Source organism: Coregonus clupeaformis, chromosome 3, assembly GCF_020615455.1.
Source record: "Coregonus clupeaformis isolate EN_2021a chromosome 3, ASM2061545v1, whole genome shotgun sequence".
Taxonomy (NCBI): Eukaryota; Metazoa; Chordata; class Actinopteri; order Salmoniformes; family Salmonidae; genus Coregonus; species Coregonus clupeaformis.
This window is the reverse complement of record NC_059194.1, coordinates 38511655-38536595: the sequence shown is the minus strand read 5'-3', so window position 1 is coordinate 38536595 and position 24941 is coordinate 38511655. Positions and strand designations below refer to the sequence as shown.

Below are 24941 nucleotides of genomic sequence, written 5' to 3'. Positions count from 1 at the left end.
ATAAAGAACTGAGACAGATGTCGTTTTTCTGCTACTCTTTAACTTCCTTTAAAGCTGCAATATGGAACTTTCTGGGCGAACCGACCAAATTCACTTAGAAATGTGAGTTACGCAGTAGATCTGTTCTATGTGCACTGTTTCTATGCTTCCTGTTCTTAGTTTTGTTTTTGCGACTTTTACTTCTCTATACTTGTTTTGTCACAAACTGAAATTAGGCGAACTATTAGAATTTTTGCAACCAGGAAATGGCAGCGCGATTTCTGCATATTGCACCTTTAAATCATACAGCCTGAGTTGAATACAAGACTGAATTGTTTAACTTTTTCATGCAACACTGAGGTCTTGTCTACACTTGACACTTACATGCGACTTCTGCTATCAGAATATGAAGATCACATTGAAAAGACGGGTCTATACGCACAAAAGTCGCTTTGCGGTCTGATTGTGTTCAGATCTGGCTGAACACATCAGGAGGTGGTCAGGGATGCATTGTGTGCAGATTTCTCCTCAGTCTGGACGCAATCAGGCTACCGAAGGCGCAGTGGGTGACATCATCAGCACTCCTCCCACAAGTCTCCGAGAGGCACCTTTTCATTATAATGTTGGAGGAAATACGTTCCTAGCGTGTGAGGAACGTGTTTGCTGGCCTCATAAATGCTAACCAGCTGGCAAATATTTAGAAAAACAAGAGTTACGCTAACCTGTTTGCAATCCCTTTAGCATTGCTTGCTAGCTTGCGGACTGGCCTATTCCACCGTTTGTAGAATGCATATTGGCATTTCAATATAGCCCGGAAAAAGGGAATCCGTAGGTGTAGATGCATGACACATTGGGAATTCCATGATCAGAACTCTATGATGAGAATACTAAAGCTGCATGAACTGTCAAGTCTAGACGGCCTGAGAAACTGTAAACAGACTTCAAAGAGTGGTGAACATCTTGCTACCATACAAAAGTTATACTTAAATCTGAACTGGTTCTCTAGCAAATTAGTAAGATTGTCTCACCCAATGTTCAAGAATGGCCTTTTTCTCTTTATTCAGATTATAACCTCTCACTTTCAGTTATTTGAAAAGGAAATCATCTCCCAAATATCACTATTTCTAAAACAAGCCAAAGAAAGTTGGTTGCAATTTCAATTTAATCCTCCAGAAACGACAGAACAAAAATGCAACAAATATTGTGGTTAAACTCAAATATACTAATTAATTTTAAAAAACGTTTTTTTGGACAATGTTTAAAAAATGTATAATCTTCGTAAATTATATCATCGGTAGGACTGGTGGAGTAATTTCGCACATGCAGCTAACAAAAACATATGGAAATATCTGCTCTACCCAAAATTACAACCAAATAATTGCAGCATTACCGCAAAAATGGAAGAGGAAAGTGGAAGGGGGAAAAAGTAAGGAACTTGTCTGTCGGCCTTGCATTAATGAACATAATTAGTTAAAGAAAACTGTGATAAAAAAAAAAAGTATACCAGTTTTATTTAAGGACCAAAGGATTGACAGCCGTCCCATATAGATTGCAAAATAGTTGGGAAGAGATTTTTGATGTACCGATCCCATGGCATAGTGTTTATGAACTGATACGCAAAACGACGCCGGATTCAAAGTGTATCATTTTTTAATTTAAATTATTATATAAAATTATTGCTACATATAGAATGTTATATATATGGGGGATACAATCTTCCCAGCTCTGCTGATTTTTGCTGCGAAGAGACAGAATCATTAGATCATTTGTTTTGGTACTGTCCATTTGTAGCTTGTTTTTGGACACAGGTCCAGGAATGGCTAAAGGATTGCAATATTTACCTGGAGCTAACCCTGCAGATAGCATTATTTATTTTTATTTTTTATTTTACTTTTATTTAACTAGGCAAGTCAGTTAAGAACAAATTATTATTTACAATGACGGCCTACACCGGCCAAACCCGGATGACACTGGGCCAATTGTTGGGTGATCTGAAAAAGTCAGTCAATCGATCAATAATGTAATAATACTTTTAGCAAAAATGTTTATTTTCAATTTACAATCTATAGAAACAATGAGTATAGAAAGGTTCAGAACTTTTGTAAAACATCACAGTACAGTTGAAAAATATATGGCAAATAGAAATCCAATATGGATGGTGTTAAGAGATGGAGGGGTGGTGTTGAATGGAGTTGAAGGATGGGACTAATAACAACTAACAACAAGATAACTAATGTAAGCATACTGTGTCCATAATAAGTATATAGGTTATAGGTTGAGAGCTTTTGTGAAAGAGCACAGTTAGAAAGATATGGCATATAGAAGCAAACCTGATGGACATCATGAAAATGATCAGAGAGGTTGAGGGTAGAGGAAGTTAAGCAGTAAAAACAAACAAAATATAATTATTGTAAAATTGACTGTGTCCATAAAATGTATATAGTATGTACAGTGAGGGGGAAAAAAGTATTTGATCCCCTACTGATTTTGTACATTTGCCCACTGACAAAAAAAATTATCAGTCTATAATTTTAATGGTAGGTTTATTTAGGGGGTAGATCAGCTTTAATATTGCAGATAGATTGTAACTTCCATCAATGTAATTGTCTCTCGCATATATATCATTTTAATGGTAGGTTTATTTGAACAGTGAGAGACAGAATAACAACAAAAAAATCCAGATAAACTGTTATAAATTGATTTGCATTTTAATGAGGGAAATAAGTATTTGACCCCCTCTCAATCAGAAAGATTTCTGGCTCCCAGGTGTCTTTTATACAGGTAATGAGCTGAGATTAGGAGCACACTCATAAAAGACACCTGTCCACAGAAGCAATCAATCAGTCAGATGAGGGAAATAAGTATTTGACCCCTCTGCAAAACATGACTTAGTACTTGGTGGCAAAACCCTTGTTGGCAATCAGAGGTCAGACGTTTCTTGTAGTTGGCCACCAGGTTTGCACACATCTCAGGAGGGATTTTGTCCCACTCTTTGCAGATTTTCTCCAAGTCATTAAGGTTTCGAGGCTGACGTTTGGCAACTCGAACCTTCAGCTCCCTCCACAGATTTTCTATGGGATTAAGGTCTGGAGACTGGCTAAGGCCACTCCAGGACCTTAATGTGCTTCTTCTTGAGCCACTCCTTTGTTGCCTTGGCCGTGTGTTTTGGGTCATTGTCATGCTGGAATACCCATCCATGACCCATTTTCAATGCCCTGGCTGAGGGAAGGAGGTTCTCACCCAAGATTTGACGGTACATGGCCCCGTCCATCGTCCCTCTGATGCGGTGAAGTTGTCCTGTCCCCTTAGCAGAAAAACACCCCAAAGCATAATGTTTCTACTTCCATGTTTGACAGTGGGGATAGTGTTCTTGGGGTCATAGGCAGCATTCCTCCAAACACGGCGAGTTGAGTTGATGCCAAAGAGCTCGATTTTGGTCTCATCTGACCACAACACTTTCACCCAGTTCTCCTCTGAATCATTCAGATGTTTATTGGCAAACTTCAGACGGGCATATGTGCTTTCTTGAGCAGGGGGACCTTGCGGGCGCTGCAGGATTTCAGTCCTTCACGGCGTAGTGAGTTACCAATTGTTTTCTTGGTGACTTTGCTCCCAGCTGCCTTGAGATCATTGACAAGATCCTCCCGTGTAGTTCTGGGTTGATTCCTCACCATTCTCATGATCATTGCAACTCCACGAGGTGAGATCTTACATGGAGCCCCAGGCCGAGGGAGATTGACAGTTCTTTTGTGTTTCTTCCATTTGCGAATAATCGCACCAACTGTTGTCACCTTCTCACCAAGCTGCTTGGCGATGGTCTTGTAGCCCATTCCAGCCTTGTGTAGGTCTACAATCTTGTCCCTGACATCCTTGGAGAGCTCTTTGGTCTTGGCCATGGTGGAGAGTTTGGAATCTGATTGATTGATTGCTTCTGTGGACAGGTGTCTTTTATACAGGTAACAAACTGAGATTAGGAGCACTCCCTTTAAGAGTGTGCTCCTAATCTCAGCTCGTTACCTGTATAAAAGACACCTGGGAGCCAGAAATCTTTCTGATTGAGAGGGGGTCAAATACTTATTTCCCTCATTTAAAATGCAAATCAATTTATAACAGTTTTTCTGGATTTTGTTGTTGTTATTCTGTCTCTCACTGTTCAAATAAACCTACCATTAAAAGTATATATGCGAGAGACAATTACATTGATGGAAGTTACAATCTATCTGCAATATTAAAGCTGATCTACCCCCTAAAAAATAAAGATCCTATATGTATACGTACACACACACAGCCCTAGCTGTTTTACAAAGGTAGTTAGTCCCCATATACAGTGCCTTCAGAAAGTGTTCATACCCCTTGGCAGCGATTTACAGCTGTGAGTCTTTCTGGGTAAGTCTCTGGATTGTACAATATTTGCCCTTTATTCTTTTCAAAGTTCTTCAAGCTTTGTCAAATTGGATGTTGATCATTGCTAGACAACCATTTTCAAGTCATGTCATAGATTTTCAAGCAGATGTAAGTCAAAACTGTAACTCAGCCACTCGGGAGCATTCACTGTCTTCTTGGTAAACAACTCCGGTGTAGATTTGGCCTTGTGTTTTAAGCTTATTGTCTTGCCGAAAGGTGAATTAATCTCCCAGTGTCTGGTGGAAAGCAGACTGAACAAGGTTTTCCTCAAGGATTTTTCCTGTGCTTAGCTCATTTCCATTTTTTTTTTATCCTGAAAAACTCCCCAGTCCTTAACGATTACAAGCATACCAATAACATGATGCAGCCACCAAACATAACACTTTGTATTCAGGACCGAAAGTTAATTGCTTTGCCACAATCTTTTGCAGTATTACTTTAGTGCCTTGTTGCGAACAGGATGCATGTTTTGGAATATTGTTATTCTGTACAGACTTCCTTCTTTTCACTCTGTCAATTAGGTTAGTGTTGTGGAGTAACTACAATGTTGTTGATCCATCCTCAGTTTTCTCCTATCACAGCCATTTTAACTGTTTTAAAGTCGCCATTGGCCTCATGGTGAAACCCCTGAGGTGTTTCCTTCCTCTCCGGCAACTGAGTTAGGAAGGACACCTGTGTCTTTGTAGTGACTGGGTGTATTGATACTCTATCCAAAGTATAATTAATAACTTTACCACACTCAAAGGGATATTCAATGTATTTATTTTTATTATATATATATTTTTTAAATCTACCAATAGGGGCTCTTCTTTATAATATAATATGCCACTTAGCACACGCTTTTATCCAAAGCGACTTACAGTCATGCGTGCATACATTTTTGTCCCGGGGATCGAACCCACTACCCTGGCGTTACAAGCGCCGTGCTCTACCAGCTGAGCTACAGAGGACCACTGGAAAACCTCCCTGGTCTTTGTGGTTTAATCTGTTTGAAATTCCCTGCTCAACTGAGGGACCTTACAGATAATTGTATGTGTGGGGTACAGAGATGATGTAGTCAGTAAAAAATCATGTTTAAACACTATTGCACACAGAGTCCATGCAACATATTATGTGACTTGTTAAGCAAATGTTTACTCTGAATTTATTTAGGCTTGCCATAACGAAAGGGTTGAATACTTATTGACTCAAGACATTTCAGCTTTTCATTTTTTATTGATTTGTAAACATTTTGAAAAAACATAATTATTGTCTATTGTGTGTTGGCCAGTGACAAAAAATAACGGGAGTGTTCACTAACTGTCCTTTGATGCTCAAGCAGCTAATCCGCTAGATGTGTGTGGGTGTAGAGTGCTATAGAATAATCACAGTTGCAGATAAATAGGCTATGGACATGTTGCGCGTATTTGTTTATATTTTAATGATTGTCAATTTCATCTTCATACTATAGCATAGCTGTCCCCTTCATACTTTCCTTGTCAATTCATTATCTTATAGCCTACTTTCGGAAAGTTTTTTAAATACGTTTTAAGGAAAGGATAAATATTTGCTCTTGTGTTTGAAATATACTGGTGGCTTTGATTGACGGGTGCATTTACGGGGGTGTGCATGTGAGTACGCAGATTCTCTCTCTATAGGCCTATATGTCCATTCAGAAAGTTTCCTAAAGTAGCCTGTCTGGACGCTGGAGAGAGGAGAGATGTTCCCCAATGCTGGAAGGCGGGCCTGAGTGGAAAAAGTTTGGGAACCCCTGCTCCACTGTACTGTGCTGTCCAAACTTGATTGGTTCAGATTTGGTCCAGCCAGGATGGACTAACCAAATTTCAACTGCTTTTCAGCATCCATGAACGTCCGGTGTTGGTCAGTGCTCAGTGGGTGAGGATGCTTGTTACCGTAAATGGAAAAGAGAGTAGGTGGTAGGTGTCTGTAAGAGAGAGGTGGCGTTAACTGGAGAGTGAAATGGAGGGGTTGTCCAGACTGTTTTCACAGTCTTGCTTTTACCACTAGACGACAGAAAGAGAAAAAACAGTTATGAGCTGAACATAACAGTATGCCAGTGGAAGGGAGGTAATTTGGTAATATAATTTTAATAGAGTTTTAATCCATTAATAAATCATAAACAAACTTGATATCAGTAAAAACACGAACTAATTGGTAGGTCTACCTTTACCTGTTACTTCTGTGAACTTTCATTGTCCACCCTCCTCATGAGGGAGAGAGATGAGAGAATATCTTAAAGATATGTGGGTTTTTGGTAACGGAATTACAAGGCAATGTTTCTTTAAACTTACAGAAAGCTAATAATTTATCCAAAACTAAATATGTGTTTATATTAATTGGCAGGGGTCTTTACTTCACCGTTATTGTGTTTGCATGTATTACTAATACCTTTTTAAGACTTTTTCTGTTAGATGTTGTCTAAGATTAATTTTCCATCTGTTTGACCAGAAATCAATGGCCTTGCTTATTCCTAATTTTTTGGATGGAAAATGGTTGAAAAATGTACACATGCCTTCTAGGCGGTGGGGGCATAGCAAGCTATCTGCTTTAGTTTGATATGCTCCATATCTGTCGAGGAAGGAGCTGATTTTTACACATTGTGTATATTTATTTCATCTGAAAACGTTTCCGTTTGTTGGCAATGTCAATTCTTGCAAATGTTTAAAGAAAATGTGTACGTTCATTAGCTGGACAGGCAAATGCCACGAAGTACTAAACTGTCAACCAATCAAAACTTGTGTACTATCCATGGTACAAAGTTTCAAGTTGTATTAGTCATATGTGCGAGATATACATGGTATACACCGTCCAATGAAATGCTTACTTGCGGGTTCCTTCTCGACAATGCAACAACATTAAGAAATAATAAAAGATAAGAATATGAACATAAAGTAAATGGCTCAGTAGAATAGACTCATAGTTTGGGGACCCCTGCTCTACTGTACTGTGCTGTCCAAACTTGTGAAACATAGACGTCTATGATTAGTTCAGATTTGGTCTGGCCAGTGCAGACTGACCAAATTTCAACTACTAGAAATGTTTGCATAAGTATAATACAGGAAGGCACCATTTTTATAGTCCAATATTTACATGTGTTTTGGGGAAGGGGGATTGGGGGAAAGTGTTTTAAATTGTGCAGTATTTAGCAATAATAATTAGAGTCTGGTAGCAGCAGTTGTGGTGTGTGTGTGGCATGAATGTATATGTGTGTGTGGATGCTTGAGTGCATGTGTGCTACGGTGCGGAGAGTCAGTGCAGGTCCAGCTCAATGGTTCAGCAGTCTGATGGCTTGTAGATAGTTTCTATCTCTGTGCATTTTGGTCTGCCCGATGGTGGGCCTTAAGGTCGTGGATGGAGCAGTTCCCGTACCAGGCCATGATGCAACCGGTCAGGATGCTCTTGATGGTGAGCAGTAGTATTTGGAGAGGACCTGGGATGGCATGCCGAATATCTTCAGCTGCCTTAGGAAGTAGACACTGTTGCGCCCTCTTGACAAGAGTGGTGGTGGTGTTGGTCCATGTCAAGTCCTCGTTATGTGGACGCCGAGGAACTTAAAACTGCTGACTCTCTCTACTGCAGTCCCGTCGATTTGGATTGGGGCTATCTCTGCTGATCACGTCTGTCAATCACGTTATCCGTACCTAAGGTAGTACACAGCTGATGGCAGCTTGAGAGAGAGATTTTAAAAAAGAAAAATAATCTATTTAGTTATAGAAACATGATGCCATCAATGCAAGCTGTAAAATGACTCCCAACTTAGAACGCAGCAACCTTAGTAATGTAGCTAGCTTGCTAGTTAGCAAGCTAGTTACAACAAGTAGATATGTTGCTAGCTAGCAGGAGCACATGGCTTTATCACTAGCTAGCATGTCATTCCGGGACAAGGAGCGTTTTAGCTATCAGTTTATTCCAAGTAATCATTTAAGAATACACAAATCTATAGGACAAGCAGTGTAAAGCTAAAACAGTCATCAAGGCAGGATCCATTCATTTCATTTATACTGACAAATAAGAAATGCCACATTATCCCTGTCAATAGTTGGAGTAGGATTATTGCAGAGCACCCAGACTGTCAGGATGTTCATTTTCTAGCTCACAAACTACATTCCTTTGCTGTGATGATTTATTTTATTAATTATTGTCACTCACCTTTGTCTCACATGATCTATTCAGCTCTTCTGTGTCCTGCTCCCAGAGATAAATCAAGTGCTATTCACCAGGCATGGGCTGATTCACTCACCTGTGAGGAGAACCATCCTACTGCAGCTTGAACTGGCCCTGCTGTAGCTATTTAGACATTGGGACCACATATGCATTTGTTTGTTGTCTTTTCTTTGTTGGTTTTGTCTTACACAGTCTGGTGCATTTTAGAGTTGAAAAACACCAACTACAGATACATGTGCTTGTTTGAGCATCTCAAATACTATATTCAATATAGAATCAGTTTGACAGGTGACAAACAGATTATTTTACTATTGTAACTTGCCGTGGTGAAAATTCTATTGTCCCCGTCAGGAGCCAGGCTTTTGCCATAGATGGTAGAGTTCTCGTTTCTGGACCACACAAGCTTTAGATTGCATTCTGCTAAGGCACATTGGTGAGCAGGGTGGGATCCTTTCGATACGCTTATGGGGCCTGGGCACACAAATGCTCCTAGAGCAAAGGGGGAATGCTGAAGCATGTGTTGATGACAGTTCTACAGTCTCCGTAAGAGGCCCAGGTTTTTGACATAGATGGTAATGCTCTCATTTCTGGACAGCAACATTGTAAGATTATTCCCTCAATAGCACTTGAGATACAGTGAGCGCCAAAAGTATAGGGACAGTGACACAATTATAATTTTTTGGGCTCTGTACTACAGCACTTTGGATTTGAAATAGTACAATGACTGAGGGTGAAGTGCATCCTGTAAGCTTTAATTTAAAGGTATTTTCATCCAGTTCGGGTTAACCGTTTTAGAAATTACAACACTTTTTGTACATAGTCCCCCCATTTTAGGGGACCAAAAGTATTGGGACAAATTCACTTACACTACTGTTCAAAAGTTTGGGGTCACTTTCCTTGTTTTTGAAAGAAAAGCAATTTTTTGGTCCATTAAAAGAACATAAAATTGATCAGAAATACAGTGGAGACATTGTTAATGTTGTAAATGTCTATTGTCGCTCGAAACGGCTGATTTTTTTTAAAATGGAATATCTACATAGGTGTACAGAGGCCCATTATCAGCAACCATCAGTCCTGTGTTCCAATGGCACGTTGTGTTTGCTAATCCAAGTTTATCATTTTAAAAGGCTAATTGATCATTAGAAAACCATTTTGCAATTATGTTAGCACAGCTGAAAACTGTTGTGCTGATTTAAAGAAGCAATAAAACTGGCCTCTTTGAGAATAGTTGAGTATCTGGCGCATCAGCAATTGTGGGTTCGATTACAGGCTCAAAATGGCCAGAAACAAATAACTTTCTTCTGAAACTCATCAGTCTATTCTTGTTCTGAGAAATGAAGGCTATTCCAAGTGAGGAATTGCCAAGAAACTGAATCTCGTACAACGCTGTGTACTACTCCCTTCACAGAACAGCACAAACTGGCTCTAACCAGAATAGAAAGAGGAGTGGAGGCCCCGGTGCACAAGTGAGCAAGAGGACGAATACATTAGTGTCTAGTTTGAGAAACAGACGCCTCATAGGTCCTCAACTGGCAGCTTCATTAAATAGTACCCGCAAAACACCAGTCTCGACGTCAACAGTGAAGAGGCGACTCCGGGATACTGACCTTCTAGGCAGAGTTGCAAAGAAAAACCCATATCTCAGACTGACCAATGAAAATAAAAGATTAAGATGGGCAAAAGAACATACACTGGACAGAGGAAGATTGGAAAAAAGTGTTATGGACAGACTAATCGAAGTTTGAGGTGTTTGTATCACAAAGAAGAATATTTGTGAGACGCAGACCAAATGAAAAGATGCAGGAGGAGTGCTTGATGCCATCTGTCAAGCATGGTGGGGGCAATGTGATGGTCTGGGGGTGCTTTGGTGGTGGTAAAGTGGGAGATTTGTACAGGGTAAAAGGGATCTTGAAGAAGGAAGGCTATCACTCCATTTTGCAACGCCATGCCATACCCTGTGGACGGCGCTTGATTGGAGCCAATTTCCTCCTACAACAGGACAAAGGTCTGCAAGGTTGTAATTGCTGCAAATGGAGGATTCTTTGACGAAAGCAAAGTTTGAAGGACACAATTATTATTTCAATTAAAAATCATTATTTCTAACCTTGTCAATGACTACATTTCCTATGCATTTTGCTATATTTCCTATTCAAACTCATTTCATGTAGGTTTTCATGGAAAACAAGGACATTTCAAAGTGCCCCCAAACTTTTGAACGGTAGTGTATTAAAGTAGTTTATTATTTGGTCCCATATTCCTAGCACGCAATGATTACATCAAGCTTTTTACTCTACAAACTTGTAGATGTGTTATCGGTTTTATTTTGTGCCCAATAGAAATGAGTGGTAAATAATGTATTGTGTCATTTTGGATTAACTTTTATTGTAAATAAGAATATAATGTTTCTAAACACTTCTACATTAATGTGGATGCTACCATGATTACAGATAATCCTGAATGAATCGTGAATAATGATGAGAGAGAATGTTAGACACACATTACAATAACAGGGGAGGTTAGCATTTTTGTATAATTTCTTTTTTTTGGGGGGAGGGGGGATGTATGATATTTATGCCTGTAACTTTCTCACAAATGTTTATTCACGATTTAATTCAGGATCATCCGTAATCATAGTAGCATCCACATTAATGTAGAAGTGTTTAGAAACATATATGAGAATTTTTGTTCTCACCTTGCGAGCAAAGCATTTTAGCATCTGCCCTCTTGACAGCCGTGAGGAGAAAAAAAAAGTTTTAAAGCAAGTTTGCTGCAATTCTACACATTTGTGACCGACCGCCTTGATTCGGCAACGCCAGGGTTGTGGGTTCGATTCCCACGGGGGGCCAGTATGAAAAACAAACAAAAAAAAGTAATGTATGCACTCACTAACTGGAAGTCGCTCTGGATAAGAGCGTCTGCTAAATGACTAAAATGTAAAAAAAAAAAAAAAAAAATACTTATATGCATACAATCAGGGGTAAAGTGGCTGAGCAGCAGGATAAAAAAATGAATAGTAGCAGCAACATATTAGGAGAGAGTCATTTGAATAGAGGCACTGCAGCTAGTGCTGATGACTGGGAAATGTTTCTGTCCTGCCCTTGACTTTGCAAGGCATGTGATGTCCATAGCCTCTTTGTCGCAAAACTCCCTGATCTTCTCAAAAATATACGTTTGTCTAGCTGTGTCCAGTCCAGGTGGTGCTTGTACAGGCAGACCATCTATGGGAGGAAAGATGTCAGCATTGCGCAGCAGCTGAAACCTGGTCCCGACTGAGTCCGAACGCTCCTTGGCGACAACACCAGAGCATCGAAGCTGTAAAACAGGAAATGACAAAAATAATTGAAGACATTACAACCTTGCATAACATCAATTCACCTCCCAAGTTTAGATAAGAAGAATAACCTGCTACAATGCAATGAAAATGATATTCACCTGAAGTGCTGGTGCATGTAGTTGATGACTGCGCTGCTGCTGAATGACATGCCTTCATCAATCAAGTAGTTGACTTGTTGTGGTATTCCTTCACAGTAGACACCAAACAAGCCACACTTGCGAGGAGTTAAAAAGTAGATGGGACCTGGCTGCATAGGGTCAGAAGGATAGTGCACCTGCAAACAACAACAAAATAACATTTAAAATACATTTAAATTAATTTTCTCACCCCTGTCAGTCTGTCTTTACACAGCTCAGTGAAAGACATTTGCCTGCTTCCCATATACACTACCGGTCAAAAGTTTTAGAACGCCTACTCATTCAAGGGTTTTTCTTTATTTTTACTATTTTCTACATTGTAGAATAATAGTGAAGACACCAAAAATGTGTTAAACAAATCAAAATATATTTTATATTTGAGATTCTTCAAATAGCCACCCTTTGCTTCGATGACAGCTTTACACACACTTGGCATTCTCTCAACCAGCTTCATGAGGTAGTCACCTGGAATGCATATCAATTAACAGGTGTGCCTTCTTAAAAGTAAATTTGTGGAATTTAAATGCGTTTCTTAATGTGTTTGAGCCAATCAGTTGTGTTGTGACAAGGTATACAGAAGATGGCCCTATTTGGTAAAAGACCAAGTCCATATTATGGCAAGAACAGCTCAAATAAGCAAAGAGAAACGACAGTCCATCATTACTTTAAGACATGAAGGTCAGTCAATACGGAACATTTCAAGAACTTTGAAAGTTGATTTAAGTGCAGTCGCAAAAACCATCAAGTGCTATGATGTAACTGGCTCTCATGAGGACCGCCACAGGAAAGGAAGACCCAGAGTTACCTCTGCTGCAGAGGATAAGTTCATCAGAGTTACCAGCCTCAGAAATTGCAGCCCAAATAACTGCTTCACAGAGTTCAAGTAACAGACACATCTCAACATCAACTGTTCAGATGAGACTGTGTGAATCAGGCCTTCATGGTCAAACTGCTGCAAAGAAACCACTACTAAAGGACAAATAATAAGAAGAGACCTGCTTGGGCCAAGAAACACGAACAATGGACATTAGACCGGTGGAAATGTGTCCTTTGGTCTGGAGTCCAAATTGGAGATTTTTGGTTCCAACCGCCGTGTCTTTGTGAGACGCGGTGTAGGTGAATGGAAGATATCCTTGTGTATTTCCCACCGTAAAGCATGGAGGAGGTGGTGTTATGGTGTGGGGGTGCTTGACTGTCCTTCATGTCTTTAAAGTAATGATGGACTGTCATTTCTCTTTGCTTATTTGAGCTGTTCTTTCCATAATATGGACTTGGTCCATTTTACCAAATAGGGCTATCTTCTGTATACCCTCCCACACACACACACACACACACACACACACACACACACACACACACACACACACACACACACACACCTTATCACAATACAACTGATTGGCTCAAACGCATTAAGAAGGAAATAAATTCCACAAATTAACTTTTAAGAAGGCACACCTGTTAATTAAAATGCATTCCAGGTGACTACCTCATGAAGCTGGTTGAGAGAATGCCAAGAGTGTGCAAAGCTGTCATCAAGGCAAAGGGTGGCTACTTTGAAGAATCTCAAATATAACCTATTGTGATTTGTTTAAAACTTTTTTTGTTTACTACATGATGCAATATGTGTCATGTCATAGTTTTGATGTCTTCACTATTATTCTACAATGTAGAAAATAGTAAAAATAAAGAAAAACCCTTTAATGAGTTGGTGTGTTCAAACTTTTGACTGGTACTGTACATTTCAATAACAGATTTAACCACAAAGACCAGGGAGGTTTTCCAATGGTTCGCAAAGAAGGGCACGTATTGGTAGATGGGTAAAATAAAAACATGCATCCTGTTTGCAATAAGGCACTAAATAATACTGCAAAAAATGTGGCAAACAAATGAATGTTTTTGTCCTGACTAGAAAACGTTATTTTAGGGGCAAATCTTGCACAACACATCGCTGAGTACCACTCTTAATATTTTCAAGCATGGTGGTGGGTGCATCATGTTATGGGTATGCTTGTCATTGGCAAGGAAAACCTGGTTCAGTCTGCTTTCCAACAGACACTGGGAGACAAATTCACCTTTCAGCAGGAAAGTAACCTAAAACACAATGCCAAATATACACTGAAGTTGCTTACCAAGACGACATTGAATGTTCCTGTTGGCCTAGTGAAAGTTTTGACTTAAAACAGCTTGAAAATCAATGGCAAGACTTAAAAATGGCTGTCTAGCAATGATCAACAACCAACTTGATGAATTGTTTTAAGAATATTGGGCAAATAGTGTACAGTCCCGGTGTGCAAAGCGCTTCGAAAAACTAAATTGTAATCGCTGCCAAAGGTGATTCTAACATGTATTGACTCGGGGGGTTGAATACTTATCTAATCAACATATATTAGTGTTTTATTTTCCATTAACAAATTAAAAAGTTTGAATTTTTCTTCCACTTTGACATTAGAGTATTTTGTGAAGATTGTTGACAAAAAATGACAAATCAATTTTTGTCCCACTAATAGAAATGTTGGTACATTTGTGGACATAATTCTTACTTACTCAACCTTTAATTTACAGGAAACAGAAGTAGGTTAGTTTTTCATATTGTGTAATTATGTGGGGTGTATGAACTGTTTTAACGATGGTTGGTATTGGTTTGTGTGTATCTATAGTGTGTAACAGTGTTTTCTCTTCCCTGTCTGTGCTTGTAGGAGCCCCCCTAAAGGTGTGTCCCCAGGGCTACTCATGCTGTACCCTGGAGATGGAGGAAAAGCTGAGCCAGCAGAGCCACTCAGACCTGAAGGCCCCCGTCTCCCAGCTCAGCTCCAACCTACAGAGCATCTTCAAACAGAGGCACAGACACTTTGACCGTAAGGGAGAGATCGAGACGCATGCCCACACACCTACCTTCCTAATGTATCAGTCCATTTATGTCCCACCTGCCTGTGCACTGGCTGCCTGCAGCAGAGACACCGAGTCTACCTGTCTGTGGCCTGTCCACCTGTCTCTCAACGTCTGTCACTGCCCCTCTCTGGCCAATCCCCTCTCCCCTGCCTTGCACTACGCTCTGGGGAGAGAGAGGCACACATGCTCCCAGACAGACCACACACGCACCCAGAACCAGTCTTCTTTCCCTTAACACACGTACTGTTCTCTCTCTGTGTGTGAATAAATATCCAGATCGGGTTTCCACTACCTGCCCTACATGTGACAATGCTGAGTCACTGACGAATTAAAACGGGACAGTTTTGTATTTGTATTTATCCTGGGGTCCAGCAAAATTAAGGCAGTTCTACAATTTTAAAAACTTTACAACATATCCACAGATTTCACAACACACTGTGTGCCCTCAGGCCCCTACTCCACCACTACCACATATCTACAATACAGAACCCATGTGTACGTGTGTGTATAGTGCGTATGTTATCGTGTGTCTGTGCCTATGTTTGTGTTGCTTCACAGACCCCGCTGTTCCAAAATGTTTTATCTGTTTTTTAAATCTAATTTTACTGCTTGCATCAGTTACTTGATGTGGAATAGAGTTCCATGTAGTCATGGTTCAATGTAGTACTGTGCGCCTCCCATAGTCTTGGGGACTGTGAAGAGACCTCTTGTGGGGTATGCATGGGTATCAGAGCTGTGCACCAGTAGTTCAAACAGACAGCTCGGTGCATTCAACATGTCAATACCTCTCATGAATATGAGTAGTGATGAAGTCAATCTCTCCTTCATTTTGAGCCAGGAGAGATTGACATGCATATTATTAATATTAGCTCTCTGTGTACATCCAAGTGCCAGCTGTGCTGCCCTGTTCTGAGCCAATTGCAATTTTCCTGAGTCCCTTTTTGTGGCACCTGACCACACGACTGAACAGTAGTCCAGGTGCGACAAGACTAGGGCCTGTAGGACCTGCCTTGTTGATAGTCCTGTTAAGAAGGTAGAGCAGCGCTTTATTATGGACCAACTTCTCCCCATCTTAGCTACTGTTGTATCAATATGTTTGGACCATGACAGTTTACAATCCAAGGTTACTCCAAGCAGTTTAGTCACCTCAACTTGCTCAATTTCCACATAAGTTATTACAATATTTAGTTGAGATTTAGGGTTTAGTGAATGATTTGTCCCAATACAATGCTTTCAGTTAGAAATATTTAGGACTAACTTATTCCTTGACACCCACTCTGAAACTAACTGCAGTTCTTTAAGTGTTGCAGTCATTTCAGTCACTGTAGTAGCTGACATGTATAGTGTTGAGTCATACACATACATAGACACACTGGCATTACTCAAAGCCAGTGGCATGTCGTTAGTAAATATTGTAAGGGGCCTAGACAGCTGCCCTGAGGAATTCCTGATTCTACCTGGATTATGTTGGTGAGGCTTCCATTAAAGAACACCCTCTGTGTTCTGTTAGACAGGTAACTCTTTATCCACAATATAGCAGGGGGTGTAAAGCCGTAACACAAGTTTTCCAGCAACAGACTATGATCGATAATGTCAAAAACCACAATGAAGTCTAACAAAACAGACCCCACAATCTTTGTATCATCAATTTCTCTCAGCCAATCATCAGTCATTTGTGTAAGTGCTGTTCTTGTTGAATGTCCTTCCCTATAAGCATGCTAAAAGTTTGTCAATTTGTTTACTATAAAAATAGCATTGAATCTGGTCAAACACAATTATTTCCAAAAGTTTACTAGTAACAGGATGCTAGGTCGGCTATTTGAGCCAGGAAAGGGGGCTTTTCTATTCTTAGGTAGCGGAATGACTTTTGCTTCCCTCCAAGCCTGGGGGCACACACTTTCTAGTAGGCTTAAATTGAAGATATGGCAAATAGGAGTGGCAATATCGTCCACTATTATCCTCAGTAAGTTTCCATCCAGGTTGTCTGACCCCGGTGGCTTGTCATTGTTGATAGACAACAATAATTGTTTCACCTCTTTCACACTCATTTTACGAAATTCAAAATTACAATGCTTGTCTTTCATGATTTGGTCAGATATACTTGGATGTGCAGTGTCAGAGTTTGTTTCTGGCATGTCATGCCTAAGTTTTTTAATCTTGCCAATTAAAAAATCATAAAGGTACTTGGCAATATCAGTTGGTTTTGTGATGAATGAGCCATCTGATTCAATGAATGATGGAGCGGAGTTTGCCCTTTTTCCCCAAATTTCATTTAAGGTGCTCCAAAGCTTTTTTTTACTATCATTCTTTGTCATTTATCTTTCCATAGTGTAGTTACTTCTTTTTATTCAGTCTAGTCTCATGATTTCTCAATTTGCTATATGTTTGCCAATCGGTTATGCTGCCAGACTTATTTGCCATTCCTTTTGCCTCATCCCTCTCAACCATACAATTTCTCAATTCCTCATCAATCCACAGGGATTTAACAGTTCTTACAGTCATTTTCTTAATGGGTGCATACTTATTAGTAACTGAAATAAGCAATTTCATACAGTGGGGAAAAAAAGTATTTAGTCAGCCACCAATTGTGCAAGTTCTCCCACTTAAAAAGATGAGAGAGGCCTGTAATTTTCATCATAGGTACACGTCAACTATGACAGACAAATTGAGAGAAAAAAATCCAGAAAATCCCATTGTAGGATTTTTAATGAATTTATTTGCAAATTATGGTGGAAAATAAGTATTTGGTCACCTACAAACAAGCAAGATTTCTGGCTCTCACAGACCTGTAACTTCTTCTTTAAGAGGCTCCTCTGTCCTCCACTCGTTACCTGTATTAATGGCACCTGTTTGAACTTGTTATCAGTATAAAAGACACCTGTCCACAACCTCAAACAGTCACACTCCAAACTTCACAATGGCCAAGACCAAAGAGCTGTCAAAGGACACCAAAAACAAAATTGTAGACCTGCACCAGGCTGGGAAGACTGAATCTGCAATAGGTAAGCAGCTTGGTTTGAAGAAATCAATTGTGGGAGCAATTATTAGGAAATGGAAGACATACAAGACCACTGATAATCTCCCTCGATCTGGGGCTCCACGCAAGATCTCACCCCGTGGGGTCAAAATGATCACAAGAACGGTGAGCAAAAATCCCAGAACCACACGGGGGACCTAGTGAATGACCTGCAGAGAGCTGGGACCAAAGTAACAAAGCCAACCATCAGTAACACACTACGCCGCCAGGGACTCAAATCCTGCAGTGCGAGACGTGTCCCCCCTGCTTAAGCCAGTACATGTCCAGGCCCGTCTGAAGTGCATTTGGATGATCCAGAAGAGGATTGGGAGAATGTCATATGGTCAGATGAAACCAAAATATAACTTTTTGGTAAAAACTCAACTCGTCATGTTTGGAGGACAAAGAATGCTGAGTTGCATCCAAAGAACACCATACCTACTGTGAAGCATGGTGTTGGAAACATCATGCTTTGGGGCTGTTTTTCTGCAAAGGGACCAGGACGACTGATCCGTGTAAAGGAAAGAATGAATGGGGCCATGTATCGTGAGATTTTGAGTGAAACCCTCCTTCCATCAGCAAGGGCATTGAAGATGAAACGTGGCTGGGTCTTTCAGCATGACAATGATCCCAAACACACCGCCCGGGCAACGAAGGAGTGTCTTCGTAAGAAGCATTTCAAGGTCCTGGAGTGGCCTAGCCAGTCTCCAGATCTCAACCCCATAGAAAATCTTTGGAGGGAGTTGAAAGTCTGTGTTGCCCAGCGACAGCCCCAAAACATCACTGCTCTAGAGGAGATCTGCATGGAGGAATGGGCCAAAATACCAGCAACAGTGTGTGAAAACCTTGTGAAGACTTACAGAAAACGTTTGACCTGTGTCATTGCCAACAAAGGGTATATAACAAAGTATTGAGAAACTTTTGTTATTGACCAAATACTTATTTTCCACCATCATATGCCAATAAATTCATTAAAAATCCTACAATGTGATTTTCTGGATTTTTTTTTCTCATTTTGTCTGTCATAGTTGACGTGTACCTATGATGAAAATTACAGGCCTCTCTCATCTTTTTAAGTGGGAGAACTTGCACAATTGGTGGCTGACTAAATACTTTTTTTCCCCACTGTAAATGTGTCAAGTGCAGCGTCTGTTTGCTCCTCATTACACACCACGGACCAACAAATATTCAACAACATAGGAATAACTGCACAACTTCTTGTATGACCTCTTATACACTATATTAGGGGCCAGCCTTTGAAACTTTGGTTTTCTTAGATATGGCTACTATATTGTGGTCACTACATCCGATGGATCTGGATACTGCTTTCAAGCAAATTTCTGCAGCATTAGTAAATATTTGATCAATACATGTTGATGATTTCATTCCTGTGCTGTTTGTAACTACCCTGGTAGGTTGACTGATAACCTGCACCAGATTGCAGGCACTTTTTGGTAAAAACTCAACTCGTCGTGTTTGGAGGACAAAGAATGCTGAGTTGCATCCAAAGAACACCATACCTACTGTGAAGCATGGGGGTGGAAACATCATGCTTTGGGGCTGTTTTTCTGCAAAGGGACCAGGACGACTGATCCATGTAAAGGAAAGAATGAATGGGGCCATGTATCATGAGATTTTGAGTGAAAACCTCCTTCCATCAGCAAGGGCATTGAAGATGAAACGTGGCTGGGTCTTTCAGCATGACAATGATCTCAAACACACCGCCCGGGCAACGAAGGAGTGGCTTCGTAAGAAGCATTTCAAGGTCCTGGCGTGGCCTAGCCAGTCTCCAGATCTCAACCCCATAGAAAATCTTTGGAGGGAGTTGAAAGTCCGTGTTGCCCAGCGACAGCCCCAAAACATGGAGGAATGGGCCAAAATACCAGCAACAGTGTGTGAAAACCTTGTGAAGACTTACAGAAAACGTTTGACCTGTGTCATTGCCAACAAAGGGTATATAACAAAGTATTGAGAAACTTTTGTTATTGACCAAATACTTATTTTCCACCATAATTTGCAAATAAATTCATTAAAAATCCGACAATGTGATTTTCTGGATTTTTGTCTGTCATAGTTGACGTGTACCTATGATGAAAATTACAGGCCTCTCTCATCTTTTTAAGTGGGAGAACTTGCACAATTGGTGGCTGACTAAATACTTTTTTTCCCCACTGTACATTTGCTGAAGCATTATGACAACTCCGCATCACAATGGTAGGGGTTAGCTGAGCTGGGCTTGGGTCATTGATAAGTCATTGTGTCGCAGCATTATAATGCTGTGAAAGGATCCAGGAACCCAAATGATTTAGGTGGATCCCATCCTCCTTATAAAGCGACGAAGGTGCAGGAAGATCAGGCTCCAGGACGGCAAAACTTTTCGCCGTTTATATCCGCTCCAGGCCTCTCGTTGGGAGGCTAGACTGCTTTGCGGGAGACCGCTGTCTTCGGCTTCCATGGCTTTTGACATGTGACCATCGTTGATTGCCTTGCTCCTCTTGCTGTGCTCCTTTGACTTCGCTATCAGATGGAGGAGCGCCAGGCAACACCGGCCAGTTGGATAACGACAAACGACAAGGCAGAGATGCATCCAACATGCGCGAACGCCGTCCAGCCACCGGCGTAGAATATGTAAACATTCCACTCTGCATGTGCGTGTGTGTGCGTTTTGCATGTGTGTGTGTGTGGGATAGTTGGTAACAGGAAGCATGTGAATTGCAGCCAGATGTGAACAGGAATTTGACGTGTCGGAATGTGGTGGCTGCTTTAGCTCCTCTCACTCACTCACTCACTCACTCACTCACTCACTCACTCACTCACTCACTCACTCACTCACTCTCACTCTCACTGCCCTTTGTCCCATTTTCACTCTTCTCATGTCTCTGCAGGGTTCGAAACTGCGACCAAAACAGTCGCATTTGCAACTGTTTGAATTGGCTGTGCGACACACATTTTGAATTGGTCGTAAGGGTGCCAATGAAAACAATTTACCTGGTCATGTTAGTTTTTGGTTCACAATGTACTTTTTTATCATCATGATTTATTCAAACAATAATGTGCAATTGACCAAAAATAAACCAACTTTCTGAAGAGGCAACAACAGCATGGGAATGCCCCTGTCTGTGTGTCGGGGCTCGACATACAGGGGAGGTTTTGGAAAGTCTATCATCCCCGTCAGTGGCCTGCTTAGGTCAGTGAAAAAAAGATTGTAATAATGCCATTTTTAATCTAGGCTATTTGATTGATTAAAAAAACCAGATGGATTCCCGAAGCTGTTCGTTCGTTATGTCGATTATTTATCACACGCGTGCTGCACACATCCAAGAAGGCATAGCAGTGCGGTCGTGTTTTCTGTAGTGTCCTTTATGTAAATAGCCTGTTTTTTTTTATTATTATTTTTTTATATATTTTTCAATCTCACTTTCCATCCTTTAACTAAATATAATTTCCTGCAACCCGCCTCACCCAATGTGGAACGGATTCTGTTGTTTCTTCATACATTTTTATCCAGAACCTCTGGCTGAAACTAGCCAGCTAGCCAGCTAACTAGCTACTTGCTATTAGCCACCGTTTAGCGGTCTTCACCATTGTCCGTGGCAGTGGCCTGCAATACATACCTGCCAGCCAGCTCTAGCCTGGACTATTATTCGGCCAGTCTGCACAGCGCGTTATCGACCCTGAACATATCGTTTTTTCTGCTGGAATCACTGAACCATTAACACCGGATTCATCACTACTAGCTAGCTGCAACCAAATGGACGTTTTGTGGTTGGCTAATCAGCCCTGAGTTAGCCTTGAGCCAGGCCCATCTTCCGGCTATCTACCTCCTTGTCAACCGGACAGGACCTCCTAGTGTCGACACGGAGCCCTGCCGATCCAACACGACTGGTCTGCCGACGAAATCGTCTGATGTGGTTACAACAGGCTTCCCGTTACGACGTCGACCATGAAGATCCATCTGCTAGCCCCGGCCCGCTAGCACACGCTAGCCGTGGCCTCTTGCTAGCTAGTGCTGTAGCAGCCCCCGAACTTCCTCCGAACTCTCCTATTGCTGTTCACCGGACCTTATGATAACTCAGCTATACAGCTGATGCCTGCTGGACTGTTCCATTTTACGGTACCGCATCCTGTTTATTTTTTGCCTCAGCCCAAACTTTGTCGACATTACCAGCTGTTGTCTTAGCTCTCTCGAATTACACCTGTGATTGCTTTATGCCTCTCTCCCATGTCAATATGCCTTGCTTATTGCTGTTTCGCTTATTTCTTATTATACTATTTCACAGTAGATCCCCCAGCCCAGCTAAACCTGCCTTAGATAGCTCTTTTGTCCCACCCCCCATACACGCAGAGACCGACTCAATCGGTGCCTCCAGTGATGCTATCTCCTTCATCGTTACCCAACGCTTAGGTTTACCTCCACTGTACTCCTATCCTTCCATATCCTGTTCTGTACATAATGCCCTGAATCTATTCTACAACGGCCGGAAACCTGCCCCTTTTTTTCTCTGTACCCAACGCACTAGAAGACCAGTACTTAAAGCCTTTAGCCATATCCTTATTCTACTCCTCCTCTGTTCCTCTGGTGATGTAGAGGTTAACCCAGGCCCTGTAGCCCCCAGTATCACTCCTACTCCCCAGACGTTATCATTTGTTGACTTCTGTAATCGTAAAAGCCTTGGTTTCTTGCACGTTAATATCCGAAGCCTCCTTCCTAAGTTTGAGTTATTCACTGCGCTAGCACACTCCGGCAACCCTGATGTTCTAGCAGTGTCTGAATCCTGGCTTAGGAAGGCCACCAAAAATTCAGAAATTTCCATCCCCATCTACAACATTTTCCGTCTCGATAGAACTGCCAAAGGGGGTGGGGTTTCAATCTACTGCAGAGCTCTATCGTACTATCCAGGTCTGTGCCCAAACAGTTTGAGCTTCTACTGCTAAAAATCCACCTTTCCAGAAATAAGTCTCTCACTGTTGCCGCTTGCTACAGACCCCCCTCAGCCCCGAGCTGTGCCCTGGACACCATATGTGAACTGATTGCCCCCCATCTATCTTCAGAGTTCGTACTGCTTGGTGACCTAAACTGGGATATGCTTAACACCCCGGCCAACCTACAATCTAAACTAGATGCCCTCAATCTCACACAAATTATCAACAAACCTACCAGGTACAACCCTAAATCTGTAAACATGGGCACCCTCATAGATATCATCCTGACAAATGTACCCTCTAAATACACCTCCGCTGTCTTCAACCAGGATCTCAGCGATCACTGCCTTATTGCCTGCGTCCGTAATGGGTCCGCGATCAAACGTCCACCCCTCATCACTGTCAAACGCTCCCTAAAACACTTTAGCGAGCAGGCCTTCCTAATTGACCTGGCCCGGGTATCCTGGATGGATATTGACCTCATTCCGTCAGAGGATGCCTGGTTGTTCTTTAAAAGTGCTTTCCTCTCAATCTTAAATAAGCATGCCCCATTCAAAAAATTCAGAACTAAGAACAGATATAGCCCCTGGTTCTCCTCAGACTTGACTGCCCTTGACCAGCACAAAAACATCCTGTGGCGTACTGCATTAGCATCAAACAGCCCCCGCGATATGCAACTTTTTAGGGAAGTCAGGAACCAATATACACAATCAGTTAGGAAAGCAAAGGCTAGCTTTTTCAAACAGAGATGTGCATCCTGTAGCACTAACTCCAAAAAGTTTTGGGACACTGTAAAGTCCATGGAAAATAAGAGCACCTCCTCCCAACTGCCCACTGCACTGAGGCTAGGGAACACTGTCACCACCGATAAATCTACAATAATCGAGAATTTCAACAAGTATTTTGCTACGGCTGGCCATGCTTTCCACCTGGCTACCACTACCCCGGCCACCAGCTCTGCACCCTCCGCTGCAACTTGCCCATACCCCCTTGTTGGCGATCACAGAGGTCAGACATTTCTTGTAGTTGGCCACCAGGTTTGCACACATCTCAGGAGGAATTTTGTTCCACTCCTCTTTGCAGATCTTCTCCAAGTCATTAAGGTTTCGAGGCTGACGTTTGGCAACTCGAACCTTCAGCTCCCTCCACAGATTTTCTATGGGATTAAGGTCTGGAGACTGGCTAGGCCACTCCAGGTCCTTAATATGCTTATTCTTGAGCCACTCCTTTGTTGCCTTGGCTGTGTGTTTTGGGCCATTGTCATGCTGGAATACCCATCCACGACCCATTTTCAATGTCCTGGCTGAGGGAAGGAGGTTCTCACCCGAGATTTGACGGTACATGGCCCCCGTCCATCGTCCCTTTGATGCGTTGAAGTTGTCCTGTCCCCTTAGCAGAAAAACACCCCCAAAGCATAATGTTTCCTCCTCCATGTTTGACGGTGGGGATGGTGTTCTTGGGGTCATAGGCATCATTCCTCCTCCTCCAAACACGGCGAGTTGAGTTGATGCCAAAGAGCTCCATTTTGGTCTCGTCTGACCACAACACTTTCACCCAGTTCTCCTCTGAATCATTCAGATGTTCATTGGCAAACTTCAGGCCCTGTATATGTGCTTTCTTGAGCAGGGGGACCTTGCGGGCACTGCAGGATTTCAGTCCTTCACGGCGTAGTGTGTTACCAATTGTTTTCTTGGACTATGGTCCCTGCTGCCTTGAGATCATTGACAAGATCCTCCTGTGTAGTTCTGGGCTGATTCCTCACCGCTATCATGATCATTGCAACTCCACGAGGTGAGATCTTGCATGGTGAGATCTTGCATGGAGCCCCAGGCTGAGGGAGATTGACAGTTATTTTGTGTTTCTTCCAATACTCCCTCTCGCTCTCTCTCCCCTCTCCCTCTCTCTCTCGATCTCTCTCTCCCCCTCCCTCTCTCGCGCTCTCTTATCCCCCTCGCTTTCCCCCTCTCTCTCGCTCTCTCCCTACCTCGCTCTCTCTCTCGCTCTTCCCCCTCCCTCTCTCTCCCCCTCCCTCTCTCTCCCCACTCCCTCTCTCTTGATCTCTCTCTCTCCATCCCTCACGCTCTCTTCCTCC

At 41.8% G+C, this 24941-nt stretch overlaps 1 protein-coding gene across 2 annotated transcripts in view; it reads left to right on the top strand.

Moving 5' to 3' along the window:
• The window catches only part of LOC121545086 (glypican-4-like), a 103733-nt gene that overhangs the window by 43986 nt on the left and 34806 nt on the right, over window positions 1-24941 (top strand). For both annotated transcript variants that reach the window (XM_041855480.2, XM_041855473.2), the window contains exon 2: window positions 14718-14876. In XM_041855480.2, the coding sequence (XP_041711414.1) occupies window positions 14718-14876 (159 nt within the window). The remainder of the gene's footprint in view (window positions 1-14717; window positions 14877-24941) is intronic.